Source organism: Coptis chinensis, chromosome 3, assembly GCF_015680905.1.
Source record: "Coptis chinensis isolate HL-2020 chromosome 3, ASM1568090v1, whole genome shotgun sequence".
Classification (NCBI taxonomy): domain Eukaryota; kingdom Viridiplantae; phylum Streptophyta; class Magnoliopsida; order Ranunculales; family Ranunculaceae; genus Coptis; species Coptis chinensis.
In genome coordinates this window covers 104,498,788-104,515,378 of record NC_141458.1, presented here as the reverse complement: position 1 = coordinate 104,515,378, position 16,591 = coordinate 104,498,788, and the positions used below count along the sequence as shown (strand labels likewise).

Here is a 16,591-nt window from a genome sequence, read left to right as displayed (position 1 = left end):
TTCTTATGAATAATGCTGGAATTTATTCAACTGTTACAAATCCTCAATATGTTGTATGGGTTAAACGTGATCAAATACTCTTAATTTGGATTAATGCTACTTTATCTGAAGAACTGCTTCCTTATGTTGTTGGAGTATCTACTTCAAGAGAGTTATGGCAAACTCTAGAAAAGAGGTTAGGAACAATATCTGTGGCACATATTATTCAGTTAAAAACACAACTACAAGAGATTAAGAAGGGTGATTCTTCAATGGCTGATTATCTTCAAAAGATCAAGATGATAACTGATAGCCTAGCTGCTTCTGGTTCTCCTGTTGATGATGCTGATTTGATTTATCACACCTTAAGAGGATTACCTACAGAATATCACTCATTTACTACATCAATTCGTACAAGATCTATAAATGATCCGGTTCATTCTGAAGAATTGCACGGGTTACTTTTGAATGAAGAGTTTACTACTGAACAACGAAATAAAGGACTTCTAAACACAGAACAGATACATCAAGCTTTTGCAGCTTTCAATATCTCCAATAGAGGCTTCTATGGTTCAAATCGAGGTTATGGTAGAAATAGTGGAAGAAGTAATCAAAATGGAAGAGGAAATGGTTCTTATAGAGGTAGAGGAAACTTTAATCAAGGACAATCTTCTGGATATAACAGTCCTGGAAACAGTAACTCTGGCAATGGAGGTTTTAGTACCAATGGTGGAGGTTTTAGTCCCAATGATGGTAGTTATTACAAGAATTCAGGATACAATAATACAGGATCCTCAAGGCCACAGTGCCAAATCTGTAACAAGTTTGGTCATATTGCTTTGGATCATCACAATAGGATGAATCACAAATTATGTTGGCGTGGATTCCACTGTAAAACTTGCTATGCTAGCAAGCTTCAATGATACAATAATTTTCTATTCAAACCAATGATACTTCGATCTATGATTCACCTCAATTCAATGAGTCTAATCACACATCAAATCAAGCTTCATCTTCTCAAGCTAATGACTCTTTGGCTTTGGTATCGCGACACCGGTGCATCCAATCATCTTACGTGACCAATCTTAACAATCTTGCTGCTCACACTGACTACAAAGGATCTGATAAAGTGCTCGTAGGCAATGGACAAGGTTTGCCTATTCTTCATACTGGTTCTACTACTTTTAAAATATCTAATTCACATCATCCATTTCATCTTAGAAATATCTTACATGTTCCTCATATCAAACACAATCTTCTTAGTGTTCATCAATTTGTCTCTGATAATAATTGTGTCCTAATTTTTACTCCCAATGCCTTTTTTGTCAAGGACATGGCATCGGGGAGGATGCTTTTCCAAGGCCCAACTGAAAATGGATTGTACCCTCTACATTTCTCATCATCATCATCTCCATGCTTCTCTGCTCATATTGCATTCATATCAAATAAAGCTTCAAATTCTACATGGCATAGTAGACTTGGACATCCTGCCTCTTCTATACTGCATCAACTCATTCAAGATAACTCTATTAATGTTCTCATTGGTTCAAAGAACTCTTTTTGTACTGATTGTGCTATAGGCAAAACTACAAAACTTTCTTTTTCTTTGTCATCTTGTAAGTCCACTGCTCCTTTGCAGTTGTTACACATGGATTTGTGGGGTCCCTCTCCTGTAATTTCAGTAAGTGGAAATAAATTTTTTGCTACCATTGTTGATGATTACTCTAAATATTGTTGGATTTTTCCCTTACATGCAAAATCTCAATTAAATCTTGTGTTTCAATCATTCAAATCATTCATTGAGAATTTTTATCACACAAAATCAAAACAGTTAGAACCGATAATGGAGGTGAATTTGTTAGTGATATACTTGAAAATTTTCTTCTCCCTTTTCTGGTATTTCTCATCAATTTATTTGTCCACACACTCCGAAGCGAGATGGAGTGGTGGAAAGGAAACACGACATATTTTTGACATGTCTAGAACCTTAATATCTCAATCTTCCATTCCTTGAAATATTGGGTTGATCTTTTTCTCAACATCAGTTTATCTTATAAACAGATTGCCTTCATCTTCTTTGAGTTTCATTTCACCTTGGCGAAACTTTTTTCACGAAAAACCGGACTACTCAATGCTCAAAACCTATGGGTGTAGTTGTTTTCCTTGGTTAAAACGCTTATACCTCTAACAAGTTAGAGTTAAGATCCAAACTCGTGTTTTATTGGTTATTCTTTGAATCATAAAGGATATAGATGTCTTCATATTAATTCTGGAAGAGTACGTGTACATTTCTAGGCATGTTATATTCAATGAAAAGAGTTTCCTTTCAAACTACAAGATTCTTCTTTCAATTCAAATTTTCCTTTTACTATTCCTAGACAAGTCACTCTCGGTTCTTACGGTCCTTCTCATCTTTCTACTTTTCTGAATCATCAATTTCTACTCAATCTATTTCTACTGAATCACTTCCTACTTTGAACTCTGGTTTACCTTCCATTTCTACTCAGACCTCAAATATGTCTAGTATCATTCCTGCCTCTAGCTCATCAAACAATCACATCATGCAGACTAGATCTAAACAAGGCATTTTAAAACCTAAGGTCTTTCATGCTATTAAACATCCTTTACCATATGCTCTTCAAACTACCTTATCCTCACTTCCTCCAACTCCTACTTGCTTTTCTCAAGCCATAAAAGATACAAATTGGAAAGATGCAATGGTGAGTGAGTTCAATGCTTTAATAAAAACAAATACATGGATTTTAGTTCCACCCTCTTCTTCTCAGAATCTAGTGGATAATAAATGGGTCTTTCGACTTAAACAAAAGGCAGATGGCACAATTGATAAACATAAGGCAAGACTGGTAGCCAAGGGCTTTCATCAGCAGTATGGAGTTGATTACTGGCAGACATTCTAGTTGTATGTATCCAATGCATTTTTACATGGTCATCTGAAGGAACAAGTTTTCATGAAGCAACCACAAGGATTTGTTGATCCTACAAAGCCACACTATGTGTGCAAGTTGCTGAATCTATATATGGCCTTAAACAGGCACCTCGTGCATGGTATGAAGAACTTCTTCAAGCTTTATTGTCTATTGGATTTATTAGTTCTGAAGCTGACCATTCCTTATTTATCAAGAGAGATTCAAAGACAGTGACCTACATCTTAGTCTATGTCGATGACATTCTCATTACAGGAAGTTCTAAATCGGTGTATCTTCAAGTGATCACTTTCAACTTCAGTTCAATTTTGCTATGAAAGATTTAGGCTTCTTGCATTATTTTTTGGGTTTGGAAGTTCAGCGAAATGAAAAAGGCCTTTTCTTATGTCAGACAAAGTATGCATATGACTTGTTGCAGAAAGCAAACATGGTGGATGCTAAGCCCGGCCTACACGATGTCTTCAAGCTACGAGGTTAGATTCACACTCGGTGAAGTCTTGTGCGAACCAACTATATATAGATCATTGGTAGGGGCTTTGCAATATTTAACTTGGACACGTCCCGACATTTCTTTTCTTTGTGAACATGGTCCGTCAATTCATGCATTGTCCAAGAGCACCACATCTTCTGCGGCGATAAAAAAGGATCATCGGATATTTAAAGGGAACTATTAGTCATGGAATTTGGTTTATCAAAAGCAATTTTAAAATTCATGCCTATCTGAGATCTTTGATTGGTCGCTTGTCCAATGGGCGGGAGGTCTATTACCGAATTTGTGTCTTCATAGGTCACAATCTCATCTCATGGTCGCAAACAAACAACATCTTTTGCCCGATCAAGCACCGTTTGAATACAGGTCCTTAGCACACCACGGTGCAGAGTTGTATTGGATTGTGCCATTCTTAAAGACTTACATATTTTATTACCTCAACCACCTTTGATTTCTGTGATAATATTATGCTATTGCTTTAGCGAATAATCCGATTTTCCATGCTCGAACAAAGCATGTGGAGATAGACTATCACTATATCGGGAACCGGTTATTAACAAGGTTGTTGATATTCATGTATTTATGCGATGGGATCAACCGGTACGACATCTTTACAAAAGGTTTGTCTGCAGAGATTTAAAATGCTACTTGCCAAGCTTCGGTGATTGCATCTCCTTTCGGCGAAAGGGGGTAATAAAGGTCCGAAGAAACGATCATCCAAGACCAATAAATGAAGGACGGACTCGGCAATCATCTAACAACATTCTGTAACCAAATGTAACTGATTTGTAACAGCATAACAACTCTGTAACTAATTGTAACTACTTGCTTTGTAGATAGTAGTATAAATAGGAACATTTCTGTAAGTAGTAAGTGTAATGAAAATCATTTTATGAGTGTGGACATAGCATTTCAATTATTAAATGGAGTGCGTAACACATGCAATTTATCCTTACACCACTGAGGTTGAATACTTGAATACAAAATCATTCGCCACAAGAAATTCTGGTATTAACTGGCGAATAGGCAAGAAAAGAAGCAAAGAATGATCGCATCTTAGAAAGTTCCAGTCAAAGGAAGATCCATTCATTATATCATATATGGATTATATGCAACAGACGATAGCCGCCGAATTATTAGCAACCAAATTATCAGCAATGCTAATAAAGTCATGGTAAGTCAAAATATCTATCCTGAATATAAGTAGGAAAAAAATGAAACTGAGTGGATAAGTACAAGCTCTTACCATATCACCATCTTGAACCTACCAATGAAGCTTATCCACAATCTGCGTACCAGCATTAGGGCTGTCAGCATTAATACATTTAAGAATAAGGAAAATATTCAATAGAAATAATCAGCATACAACCCACTAGAAAGTAGAAACAAGGTTGTACTTTGGTTCCTCAATGGGTGAATAAATGAAAATCTTTTTATAGCAGAGTACAAAAATTAAAAGGGCAAGGCGCGTAGTCCAGATAAGTTCCTAGTACTTTGGTTCCTCAAGAAGTCAATAAACAAAAATCACTTAGAAAAGAGCTATGCAAGACTCAAAACTAGATAAGGAGCTATGCCAGATAAGTTGCTAATAGAGGTCTATCAACGTTGCTACCACACCCCGAAGAGCTCATGAAGATGGTTATGGGTTTTAAAGATAGCTAGCATTGATTATAGAATAAATGCTAATTGCTACTCTGCTCACCCGCGTGAGGTCTCAGATCAGTCAAACTTGACAGGCAATCTGGAATGAAAGGCAAATCTTCGACAGTGAGCTCTTCATCAATGAGAGTGTAGATATCTAGCAGATTTTCGACAGAATAACGAAAACCGAACCACTACAAATGAAAGTTCTATTTGAGTGTCTGACAAGATCTCCTACACATTTACCTCCATATACTTTTCTTGCCCCAGTTAACTTCCCTCCATTTAAGGTCTACACAACAAGCCCTTTTTCTTCATAGCCTTAAAGCAATGAGCCAGTGTCATTACTAGTGAAACATTCAAAGATATGAAACAAATTAGTCTTGGGTAACATAAGAACATGCAAAACAATGGCTTTAAAACTTTCAATATGCCAACAGAAAAATAAATTAATAAAATTAAATAATTAAGAAACAAAAACATTAAACACTTAGATACGTCACGTACATCCTTGAGCTTGTCCACCTTTGTGAAATGACGACCAAAAGATGTATAGCGCATGCCAGGTAGAAAAGGTGCAAGATAGACTCTCAGCTTATTCTACGACAACCAAAAACTAATGTCAGTACAATTCATAGAAACACGCTTAATCATTTTTTTGACAGATTATCAAAAACTTCAAGTGGCACCTAATACACACAAAGTCATATGTGGGACAGTGGAAGTGTAATGGCGTATTAGAAAGCACATGAGACTTGGAAAGGAAAGTAAAACTCATTTGCATTTTTTACAAGTACAAATAGGTGTGTTGTGGATTAGACATGTGAATTGTAGTCCAAAAAGGCACCTCTATGCTCACCAGGCGACTGAAAGTTCAAGCTAACCACCCTGAAGGTTTTGTTAACTTCTTATCTAGACCCCTCAAGGTGCAGGTACACCCAAGGGTTTGCTTTGTTCATGTAATGCACCTATGGCTATCTCAATGCTTACTCTACCAACGCGTCCGGATTACATTTTGCCAGAGTGAAGCAGGAAAAAATTAAGGGTTAACTAGTATTACCCCCCCACTAGATGAGCCAATTAGGATTTCCCCCCCACTAGATGGGAAATTAGGGTCTCCCCCCTAAATACACACAAAAAAAAAGTCAAAGTGGGTTGACCGAAATTTTTTTGTGTGTATTTAGGAGGAAGACCCTAATTTGCCATCTAGTGGGGGGAAATCCTAATTGGCTCATCTAGTAGGGGGGTAACACTAGTTCACCCAAAAATTAAATAAATAACTAAATCTTGAATCCAAACGGAGGTTTCTTAAATTCATGAGAAGATAAAGATAGAGTACAAGGTAGAAGTTTTATAGATAATAATTGATAATGTTCACAAATTTGTTACGGCTTTTATTCTACAAGAACCATCAGCTCAAAGACCTTAATAACCATAAAAGGTGTGTGTTAACATAAGAGCAGGATAGCTAGCCATCCAAATAAACAACCCCCCAACCTCGTGGAATATGCCACACCAAAAAATCGGTTCATTTGAAAATCTCTAGCCTTGTCAAAAGGTATTGCAAACTGAAAATGCAGAAAAGCTATAGGGAACGTGTTCCTTATTTTTTATTTTTTTCAAACATCAAGTGCAACGATTAACTTCACAGTCGAAGTGATACAGGTATTTCCAGTAGCAAACAACTAAGGGTAGGATTATCTTCGAAAAGATCATTCTGTTCTGATTTCTGAACGAAATTCCATGACAGTTGACAGAGGGCAAGTTGTGGGCTACATGTAAAGTTGTTGGACAATAGGATAGTAAAACACTATTTTTCGTCAAATAAAAAAAAATTGGGACAATGTCAAAACATCCCAAACGGTACTTGGAAAACCCACGACTGTTATTTCCACGAATGGGTTTCGAGCACTAGTCCAGAATGAGCCAGCAATAGTGATAGTGTTAGGATACTACACTTGGGCAAGAGGTTGAATATGAACAACAAAGGGGTCCCACTAAACCTGACTTAGTGTCAGAGCATGATCTTAAGTGCAAGAGCGCTTAATTTAAAAAATTCAGCAAGAGTGAATTTGAACCAAGAGTGGCACCCCTAGTTGGACGATTCAATTACTATGGTTTGGACTGGTCAGATAGTTTAATTTTTAGGCTTTTAGCCAAAAATAGTCGTGATCGTAAATCAATAAGAGGAACATTCATTTTCATGTTGGAATACACGTTTAGATGCTGGTACGCAGTGGGGGAGAGCCAGGATTTTAGTTAAGGGTGGGCAAATTAACATGCAATTCATTAAAAAAGCAACTCAAAATTCTTAACACCAAAAATCAAAAATTCCAAACATATGTACATTAATTATCCAAAAAAGAAAGTTTTCGAAAAGCTGAAAGAAAGTTTTCGAAAAGCCACCAGCAGTTTTATTTGACTTCATCAGTCTCAAGAATACCCACAATGTCATCTTCCTTCAATAAAAGATGAGTTGATCCATAAAACTCGAGTTCTGTCCCAGCATATTTTGAGTACACAATTTGCGCTCCAGTCTAGACAACAAGGGAAAAAACAATATTAACAACAATACACAAACAAACAGTTTAGAGCATTGGAAAGGGCTATGAAATCAGCTTGACAGTAATTTCCAGCTTGTTCTTCCCAAGAGTCTTACCCTCCCCAACAGCAACGACCTCACCTCCTTTTGGTTTTGATCGGGCTGTGGAAGGAAGCAAAATACCTCCTACAGTTTTCTCCTCTGCAGACTTGATCTTAACAAGGACTCTGTCTTGAGTGTACTGCACAGCTGAAAAAGCAACGAGGATGAGCAATGTAACCTAATGAGAAAGAAGAACTTAAACTCACAGGTTTGCACATTTTCCTGAGGAAGCAGCTACAGATAAAATGCAAAACTTTATTGATACAAATTCCAAAAACAAATCCTCAACAAATCATTTCTTTCTCTTAATCTTATTTTCCAAAAACTAAACGGCCAAGAATAAACAGAAATGTAGATAAAATACTGAACAAATCTTATTTTCCAAAAAACAGGCCATTCACATCTTATCTAAAACAAACATTTGTGCACTAATCTCATGTCATTAATTTTTTTTGAAGTAGTGAGAGATTTGAGGATTGGGTTGGTTGGTGTTTGGAGAAATGAGGGATTTTGAAAATCATAAAATCAATTACCTGTTGGGGTTGGGCTGATGCATGATTCTTCTTTGCAGGTGAACAAGTCACTGGATTACTGATCAATCGGTTATTCTGGGATGAAGTCGTCCCAATTAAGTTTGATCTTTGGAATGTGGGAATTGGTGGTCCAGCTTTCTCTTTTTCTGCAGCGTTCTTCCAGAATTGGGCAATTAATAATTTCAAGTCCTTGAGGCATGGGGAGATGCTTCAAATCCTCTGGCTTGAAGTCAAGGAATTTACAATACCGAAATTCCAATGATTGAATTGTAGTGAGTTGGTTGAAGCCTTGGGGAAGTGACGACTCTTCAGAGAAAATGGAGAAAGAGTGAAGATTTGGGTAGTCATTTTCGTTGTGATCGGGGGAACCAATTCCACTGATTAGCAGCGGCAATATAGACTTTGAAAGAAAACCTGTATTGTCCCATAATTCCAGCTTTTCAAGGAGGGGAGGAAGGCAAGGTTGCCTCCCCGTCAGCTGTGGACAATCATCTATCTTTAGACTTCTGAGTGCGGGAGAAAACAAGATCTCCAGCTTTTTCTAACAGATTAGCAACTAAAGTAACTGGCAAACTCATCTCTCCTCTTAAGCTAGGCGTCATTCCAGCATACTTTGTCCCGCCATCTGAGTCACTTGTTATTGTTTCTTTATTTGATAGGTAAAAGATATTAACCTGATATAAGGTGAGAATTACATCAACAACAAAAGCAATAGACAAGGCTATTACTAAAGGACCACCCTAATCATATGCACACGGCACACCCACTTACCCCACCAAGACAAAAGTACCACCAGTCCACCACCAAGGCAGTACCACTATGACAACTACCAATAGTAAACAATAAGCACCACCTCTATGCCCATACTAGAATAAATTATCATCTTCTACTCCTCCTTGTCCCATGCTTCTTCCCATCACAAGCACTCAAAATTTATGTTGGGATCTTCTTCATACATTTCATCCTCCTCGTCTACGTCAAGATCAACATAGTATTGACTATCGTCTGTCCATCTATCTCAATAAAACTTCTCAATGATCCTAGCCTTCCTATCATCCATCTCAGTCACTTATTAGTTATTAACACAGATCTTGGTAGTTTCTAACCGACAGGGGACAATTCTGGTGCACCCTTTTAGCTAAACGCCTTTCCAGCATACTTATATTCCCAGGAAATAAAAAATACAGAACAATTCCATCAGGGACGACAAAAATTAAAATATGGATAAGTTATACCTCAACAAAGGCTTCCACCTTTCCCTGTGTGATGGTCCTATCCATTACAGCTTTTGATGAGTATCCGTGTGTAGATGGAGTTTTGTGCTCCTTTATTATTTGCTCCAAGGTTATTGAAGATGTTTTTGCCTCCATCAAAGCCATTATTCTGCATCACAACAAGTGAGACTTCAATACACCCAGAAAATATTCACAACTAAAAATATAGACGTGTATATTGATAACAAAACATGCACCAAGGTACATTAATTACATAAGAACATTAGGCAAAATGAGTTAATCACAGAAAAATCTAACATGTATTTACCTCTGCTTTGATTCAGTATCAACTACAAGTGGTTGTACACCGCTCTACACTTTTGCTTGAGTAGTAGTTTTACTTCCCTTCTTCAAACCTAAGGTTTCCTTTCCCAAATATGCACCACTTTCATCATCTGCGGATGACACCCTCACAGAGACAGTCTGGATGCTGTCTTTCAAAGACTTTCTGGATGCATCTTCTGGTTTTAATTTACTTGAGTAAAGTAACTCTTGCCTTGAGATAGGCCTTTCCCGTTTTCTAGAAGGCCCGGCCTTATTTCCATTGGAAAACACCTTTTTAAAATGTTTTGGTGTCGCTGAAATAATCCTTTCGCTAGGGAAATCCTCAGTAACCACAAGCCTCTTCTTTGCCACGACATTTCTACTGTTTGATGAAATATCTAGAAAACATTTTCTCTTCTCTTCAAGACGAGGAAATATAATATGGTTTCTAAGTGGCGTAGCAAGGGTTTCATCAATTTCATGCTTCCTGGTACAGATCAGTTGCAAATCAATAATGTAGCAAGTACGCAGAGAATGAAGAAAAACTACATCTAAGAGCACACAAACTTACGAGCAATATATCAAGACACGATTGTTTGGTAGAAGACCTTCCCAAGCCCTTGTAATGACAGCTTCCTCCTCTATATCTTCAAAAGAAATTTTCCTGATCAAAGATGCGAAATTGCAATCAACAAACTAATTTCCTTGCTTGTAGTAAAACGAACCGGGATTCTTTTTTCTTCCATTAGCAATATTTACATATATAAATTAACCAAATTGAAGGGAGGCAAAGAGAGAGAATTACAAGTACCTAGGCAAGCATTTCCTGTGATATGCCCGTGGACAACATCTACAAACAGCAAACTGCAATTCATTAACCTCCTTATTTTCCCTTCCTTTACAGATGTGGCATATGTGGATGGGACAAGTAAATGACTCTCCTGCAGCTATCCTTTTTCTCAACTCTTCACCTTCAGCATCATTCCCAATAGAAAGTAATTTACTCAAACACATTCAGGATGATAGAAGTAGCCACACGTTGCAGAAACACAAGAGAAGACCTGAATTGCCATTTGTGACCGAGATAATTGATGTTATGGCCAGACTAACTGCTAATATATATAGCATATGGTTGTGTTGTACAGAGTTAGCTCCATGAGATAGAGGAAGCCAAAACATGGAAATCAAAACATATATAATTTATTCTCACATAAATTTAGCCACAGGCAATATTTTGGCCCTTGAAATTTCTGAGACTGAGAAAAACAAGTATAAAAATATAGATATAAGAATACGGAAGCCCTTGGAACTTAAAAATGTTATCCATTTATAACTTTATAACCAGGCTACTGGCCAGAAATAATTTTGAGGAACACCAGTTAAGATGAGGTTGATAAAATGATAGAATTTAAAACAAGTGATTGAGAATTATGAAGTGGTTTATTCGACTCTCATGTTCAAATAATGTATAGATATAAAGCCTATTTTGTTGTCCATGTTGTGAGGTTAAATTATATATCCATGTTATCATTGTCTACTTCAAAAATCACTTGTTAGGGAAGTGAAATGAATGGCTTAGCTGATGTGAGAACTCAAACAGCAATACAATTTTACTTGGTATCGGAGCTACAAGTTAATAACCGATCCTTTCCTCCTCGGGAGATGTCCTCTTAGAACTCTAACACATGTTAATGATACTATTCACAATATCTTATTACTGGAGTGTAAAATTAAAAGGTAGAATGTAGTCACTGAACAATACAATATACAATAAGCAAAAAAAATGAAAAAGGGTAAACAATAGAATGATCCTGAATATAATGCTATTTCAAAAATAAAAAATAAATATATCAGAAAACAGAATAAAAGAAGTTAATTATAAAAGGAAGAGAGATTTTGGAATAGGATAGGAAGGGCTTCATCGGCACAAAATAACACACTTTGCAGAACTTGATTTTGTGATATCCCATAAAATACCAAATCCAAGAACAAAAATGACATCTGGGAATTAAGGCCAATTAGAAACAAGATGCTTTGAGCTCCTATAGAGTTGAATCTCACAATAAAATAGTACGTGGAGCCTTTTATTCTTTCTTTCTTTTTGTTTGTTTAAAGAAAAAGTAGTAATGAAAGCGAGTAGGCCGAGAGAACCTACAAATACAAAAGACCAATACAACCTAGACTTCATACCCAGATACACCACATCACCTCTTATTTAACATTCAATAAAAACAAATGATCCCATCTAGCTACACGAAATTCAAAACGGTAGATCCTAAACTCCATAAAGACATTAGACCATCGATAAAGGAAGCCCCTATAATAGATAAATAATCTTCTTTGTCGCCAAAACTCCTTCCAAAAAAATAGGCGCTTACAACTTTAGAAATAGTGCCAATAGAATGGCCCGCAAAAAAAAAGAGATCCTTTAACATACAAAAAAATAAAACAGACAGTTACAAGGCCTTGCCTTTGTAACAGAAATTATTTCTGCTACCAATTGCTATTAAAAAATGATCACACTATTATAATCCCAAACATTCCATCTGCACTCAAATTCAAGGATCTAACTTAAAAGAGTGTTACACTTTTTATCATGTGGATACCTCGGCACCAGAAGTTTTGTCAGAAGAGCCCAATTCCCCACAAGCAAAGCATTGGTGTTGCTTATATTGACAGTTGAAACAAAGGAAACTTTGCATTGCCTGCATCAAGGAATGGAATATTGCAAAAATGATCATTTTGTATTGATTAATTAAAAAGTGTAACTGAGATAAAGATACAGAGAGATCCATACCCGGGCCTTTGAAAAACCAAGTGCTTTGCAGTCAGAGTTAGCACCTGCATCAACAGTCGCATGGAAAGACCTCATGCATCTTGAAAGGAAAAGACAAGTTAACTCAATTTAAGGAACCCAAGATGAAGCATTTCCTACTTGATCACAACACTATTACGCCCAACATCTTCAAAGATACCTAGATGATGGATGGGTGACTGTTGATAGCAATTTTAATGTCGTCCTCACGCATTCACCGCTTAATCCATCTCTTAATTAAAAAGTAGTCCTTAAATTGACTAGTCTCGTGGAGGACGAAAGCAAATTCTGGCTGTCAAGTTGAACAACAAAGTTTTAGTTAGTCACATACTGCTTGTATATCAAAGAATTGGCAACAACTTGGGAGTTACAAAATCCTAAAATCAATAAGTTAACCCAATTTTTTTGAAGTAGTGAGAGATTTGAGGATTGGGTTGGTTGGTGTTTGGAGAAATGAGGGATTTTGAAAATCATAAAATCAATTACCTGTTGGGGTTGGGCTGATGCATGATTCTTCTTTGCAGGTGATCAATCAATCACTTGATTACTGATCAATCGGTTATTCAGGGATGAAGTCTTTCAAATTAAGTACGATCTTTGGAATGTGGGAATTGGTGGTCCAGCTTTCTCTTTTTCTGCAGCGTTCTTCCAGAATTGGACACTGAAAAATTTTCAGTTCTTGAAGCATGGGGAGATGCTTCAAATCCTCTGGCGTGAAGTCAAGGAATTCACAACTCCAAAATATCAATGATTGAATTGCAGTGAGTTGGTTGAAGCCTTGGGGAAGTGACGACTCTTCAGACCACTTGATGGAGAAAGAGTGAAGATTTGGGTAGTCATTTTCGTTGTGATCGGGGGAACCAATTCCACTGATTAGCAGCGGCAATATAGACTTTGAAAGAAAACCTGTATTGAAGCATAATTCCAGCTCTTCAAGGAGGGGAGGAAGGCAAGGTCCCGTCAGTTGTGGACATTTAGATATCTTTAGACTTCTGAGTGCGGGAGAAAACAAGTAGTGCGGCACCACCTTCAACTTAGGGCAACCACGGATCTCCAATACCTGAAGACAGGGCATGATGAAACCTTCTCCACCTTCTTCATCTCTTCTTATTGGAAGCTTTATTTGAGACAATGTAAGTTTCTTCAATACTGGGAACACTGCAACTTCTTGAGCGCTAAGAGTAACATTATCATCAATTTGGAAAAGGTTAAGGCCACCTAGATTAAGTTCTTCCAGAGAATTTAGCTTCCCGAGGCCTGGTGGTAACATTTGCAATTTCAAATCATGCACAGTCAATGTGCGAAGCTTTGGAAAAATCTCCACGCCTCTTCGGAACGGCAGATGCCACTCCTCACACTGTTTCATATAATAAATCTGAAGCGTATGTAACTTCGGGAACACTACTACCGATTGTACTGAATCTTCACCACCAGTACTTCTACCATCAGTACTTCCCAGTCCATAAAACTCGCATCCGATGCGTTTCACTGAGCCCAGCCCCCATAATTCAAGGTGTTCAAGGTTTTGAAGTCTCCCCAAAGCAGGCAATTCCGAGCATTGATTGCACCAATTCAGTTCCAGTTTCACCAGATTGGGTAAATATGTATTAATGCTTGACATCCACAACGGAAATCTATTCCCTTTGTAACGTTCTATCTTCAACATTGCCAAGTTTGTATGCGGCTGGAGACCATCCAAAACACTCTCTATCCTTTTTCTCATTTCTTCTTCTCCATCAGCATCCTGTCTTTCTTCAGAAAACCGTAAAACCAAGGACCGGAGCTTGTCTTTTTTCTTTAGTACTGCCTCTATTGAGTCCGCCATTTGTCCCAATCCCTCTATTATTAGTTCTCCTTGGATATGGTCTAGAAGTTTTAACTCTCCAATCTGGCATCCTTTTCCACCATCACGATCCAATACCACTCTTCTTAAGGTTCTAAGGCAGCTCAATCGCTCCAAACCCCTTGGGAAACAACTCAACTTATAAGTTCCTTCAAGTTCGAGATGTCTGAGATTACGTAATTTCCCAATTCCTTTGGGGAGTTTTTTGAGAGATCTACACCAATTTAATTTCAACGTCTGTAAATTAAATAGATTACATACTGTTTCAGGTAACTTCTCCATCTTTCTGTTATCAGACAGATCGAGGAGTCTCAGATGTAGCAATCTCTCCACCTCATCTGGAAGTTCTTCAAAATAACTGTCACACAAATCCAATACACGAAGGCATGTCATCTGACATATAATTATTAACTTAAGATGCGCACTAGTATCCTCCACATCATTTGCTTGATCCTCCACATCATTTGGTACACCAAAATGACGCAACCTGATGTTACCAACCTCTTTATCATTCTCCATAAAAATAGAGGATTCCTTCTTTGTGAGATGTCGGGCAAAATCATGCACAAGATCATGCATCTTCCAACGAATCACGTTGCCTTCACTGTCTTTTTTAAAGTCTTGGAACAAAGAGCGCATTGCGAGATCATTGAAATAGTTTGTACCAGTTTTCTCTAGATCTTTTGAGCTATCATAGCTTAAAAACCCTTGCGCCATCCAAAGCTTGACCAAATCATCTTTATCTATTTCTGCATCTTCTTGAAAGATAGCACAATAAGAAAAACACCGCTTCAAACGCGAAGGCAATGCATAATAACTTAATAAAAGAGAAGGTAAAAACTCAGGCTCATCTTTCGAAATTTCTTCCCATATGTTACTTGCTAGTACATCTTCCCATTCTACTACAGATCTTTTGCGGCGCATAAGACTCGCGATAATCTTTACCGCTAGAGGGACACCCTTACACTTCAAGGCAATTTCTTTTCCGATTTCTTCAAACTTTTCACGGTCGTCTTGTATTTCCCTGAGAGCTATATGTTTAAAGAATGACCAACACTCTTCATCAGACAATTGCCCAAGCCTATGTATATAGGTGGAGCCCATCTTCTCTGCAATGTTCTCATCTCGTGTGGTGATTATTATTCTGCTTCCCTGTGCACCACCATCTAGTGAGACCTTCAACTTTCCCCAAATCTGTCGATCATAGGTCCATACGTCATCTAGCACAAGAAGGAACTTCTTTCCCCTTACCGATTCAGACAAACATTCATGCAGATCTTCCCAATCTACAGTACTAGGGACATCACCAGTAGCTTTTTTAATAATAGATTTGGCCACCCTTTCAAGATCAAAAGGCTTCGAGACACAAACCCACATCAGCTTTTCAAAGTTCTTCGTCACTTCCTTATCTTTGAGGATTAGTTGCACAAGGGTCGTCTTGCCGAAACCCCCTGTACCAACTATAGAGATGAGTGGGACATGTGAATCTTGATGACTAGTCTCACTCAGTAACATGCTTACTATACTATATATATCATCAACACGACCATAGATCTCAGAATCATCAACAAAAGAGCTCGTTGATCTCGGAGGTTCTTCACGACTTTGCCTTTCAGAGAGATTAGGAAGTAGAGCTTTATTTTTAACAATCCGATCTAGTCTTTCGTTTAAACAAGAAAATTGAGAAAATAAGCCGGACCAAACCTCCCCACTGATAGGAGCATCAAGTAGTTGGATCTGTGAGCTGAGAATTCTGGTATTCCACACGTCCAATACATCGTCAGCATCATATAAGATGCGTGTGAGTCGTTCTAACCAAGCCTTTACTACTGCGTTGTTGACTTGCTTTTCCTCTGCATCCTCAACCACTGCTTGGATAAGAACGAGTGTATCTTCGAGTTTTTCGCTTTCATTAGGTACACCCGCCAATAGATTCACCTGATCTGTTTGGAGGATCGAACGCAATTGCTCCAACACACCGGAGATCACCGCATGAGCCATAGTGATAAGAAACACAAGAAGAAGAGAAGACGCTCGATTTTCAAATGCAAGGGCAAGGTTGCTCAGGTTCGTTGTAGTCACACGACCCACCTAACCTTTGTCTCGAACACCAATAATTCACATAGGTGGGTCTAGAACATTATTTATTTATTACAATGACTT

General features: G+C 37.7%; 2 protein-coding genes and 1 pseudogene across 10 annotated transcripts in view; all 3 read right to left on the bottom strand.

Annotated features, from left to right (window-relative positions):
- LOC147512462 (protein ENHANCED DOWNY MILDEW 2-like) overlaps positions 1-9,611 on the bottom strand; it is a 24,362-nt gene extending 14,751 nt beyond the window's left edge. The window contains exons 1-6 of the mRNA XM_086599625.1: positions 9,468-9,611; positions 8,757-8,906; positions 7,906-7,933; positions 7,680-7,846; positions 7,479-7,592; positions 5,563-5,655 (exon numbers count right to left, since the gene is read on the bottom strand). Of these exons, the coding sequence (XP_086455751.1) occupies positions 5,563-5,655; positions 7,479-7,592; positions 7,680-7,846; positions 7,906-7,933; positions 8,757-8,906; positions 9,468-9,611 (696 nt within the window). The remainder of the gene's footprint in view (positions 1-5,562; positions 5,656-7,478; positions 7,593-7,679; positions 7,847-7,905; positions 7,934-8,756; positions 8,907-9,467) is intronic.
- Positions 7,309-16,581, bottom strand: LOC147512460 (putative disease resistance protein RGA1). 8 transcript variants are annotated; one of them, XR_015214956.1, is made up of 2 exons: positions 8,233-8,717; positions 7,309-7,877 (listed from the first exon to the last, which is right to left on the bottom strand). XR_015214956.1 is itself a non-coding variant. In XM_086595447.1 (2 exons), exon 1 carries the CDS (start codon positions 16,427-16,429, stop codon positions 13,145-13,147), a length of 3,285 nt encoding a protein of 1,094 aa, XP_086451573.1. In that variant the 5' UTR covers positions 16,430-16,581; the 3' UTR covers positions 7,309-7,846; positions 13,072-13,144. The 8 variants fall into 8 exon arrangements, 4 of the variants coding, with proteins under 4 accessions (XP_086451573.1, XP_086451574.1, XP_086451575.1 ...); XR_015214953.1 differs by having other exon boundaries at positions 7,309-7,838; XR_015214954.1 differs by having other exon boundaries at positions 7,309-7,805.
- LOC147512461 (protein ENHANCED DOWNY MILDEW 2-like) lies at positions 9,476-12,712 on the bottom strand (annotated as a pseudogene). The gene is made up of 6 exons (XR_015214958.1): positions 12,568-12,712; positions 12,377-12,475; positions 10,582-10,831; positions 10,342-10,434; positions 9,775-10,257; positions 9,476-9,615 (listed from the first exon to the last, which is right to left on the bottom strand). The product of XR_015214958.1 is annotated as a protein ENHANCED DOWNY MILDEW 2-like (transcript).
- Positions 16,582-16,591: the final 10 nt, after the last annotated feature.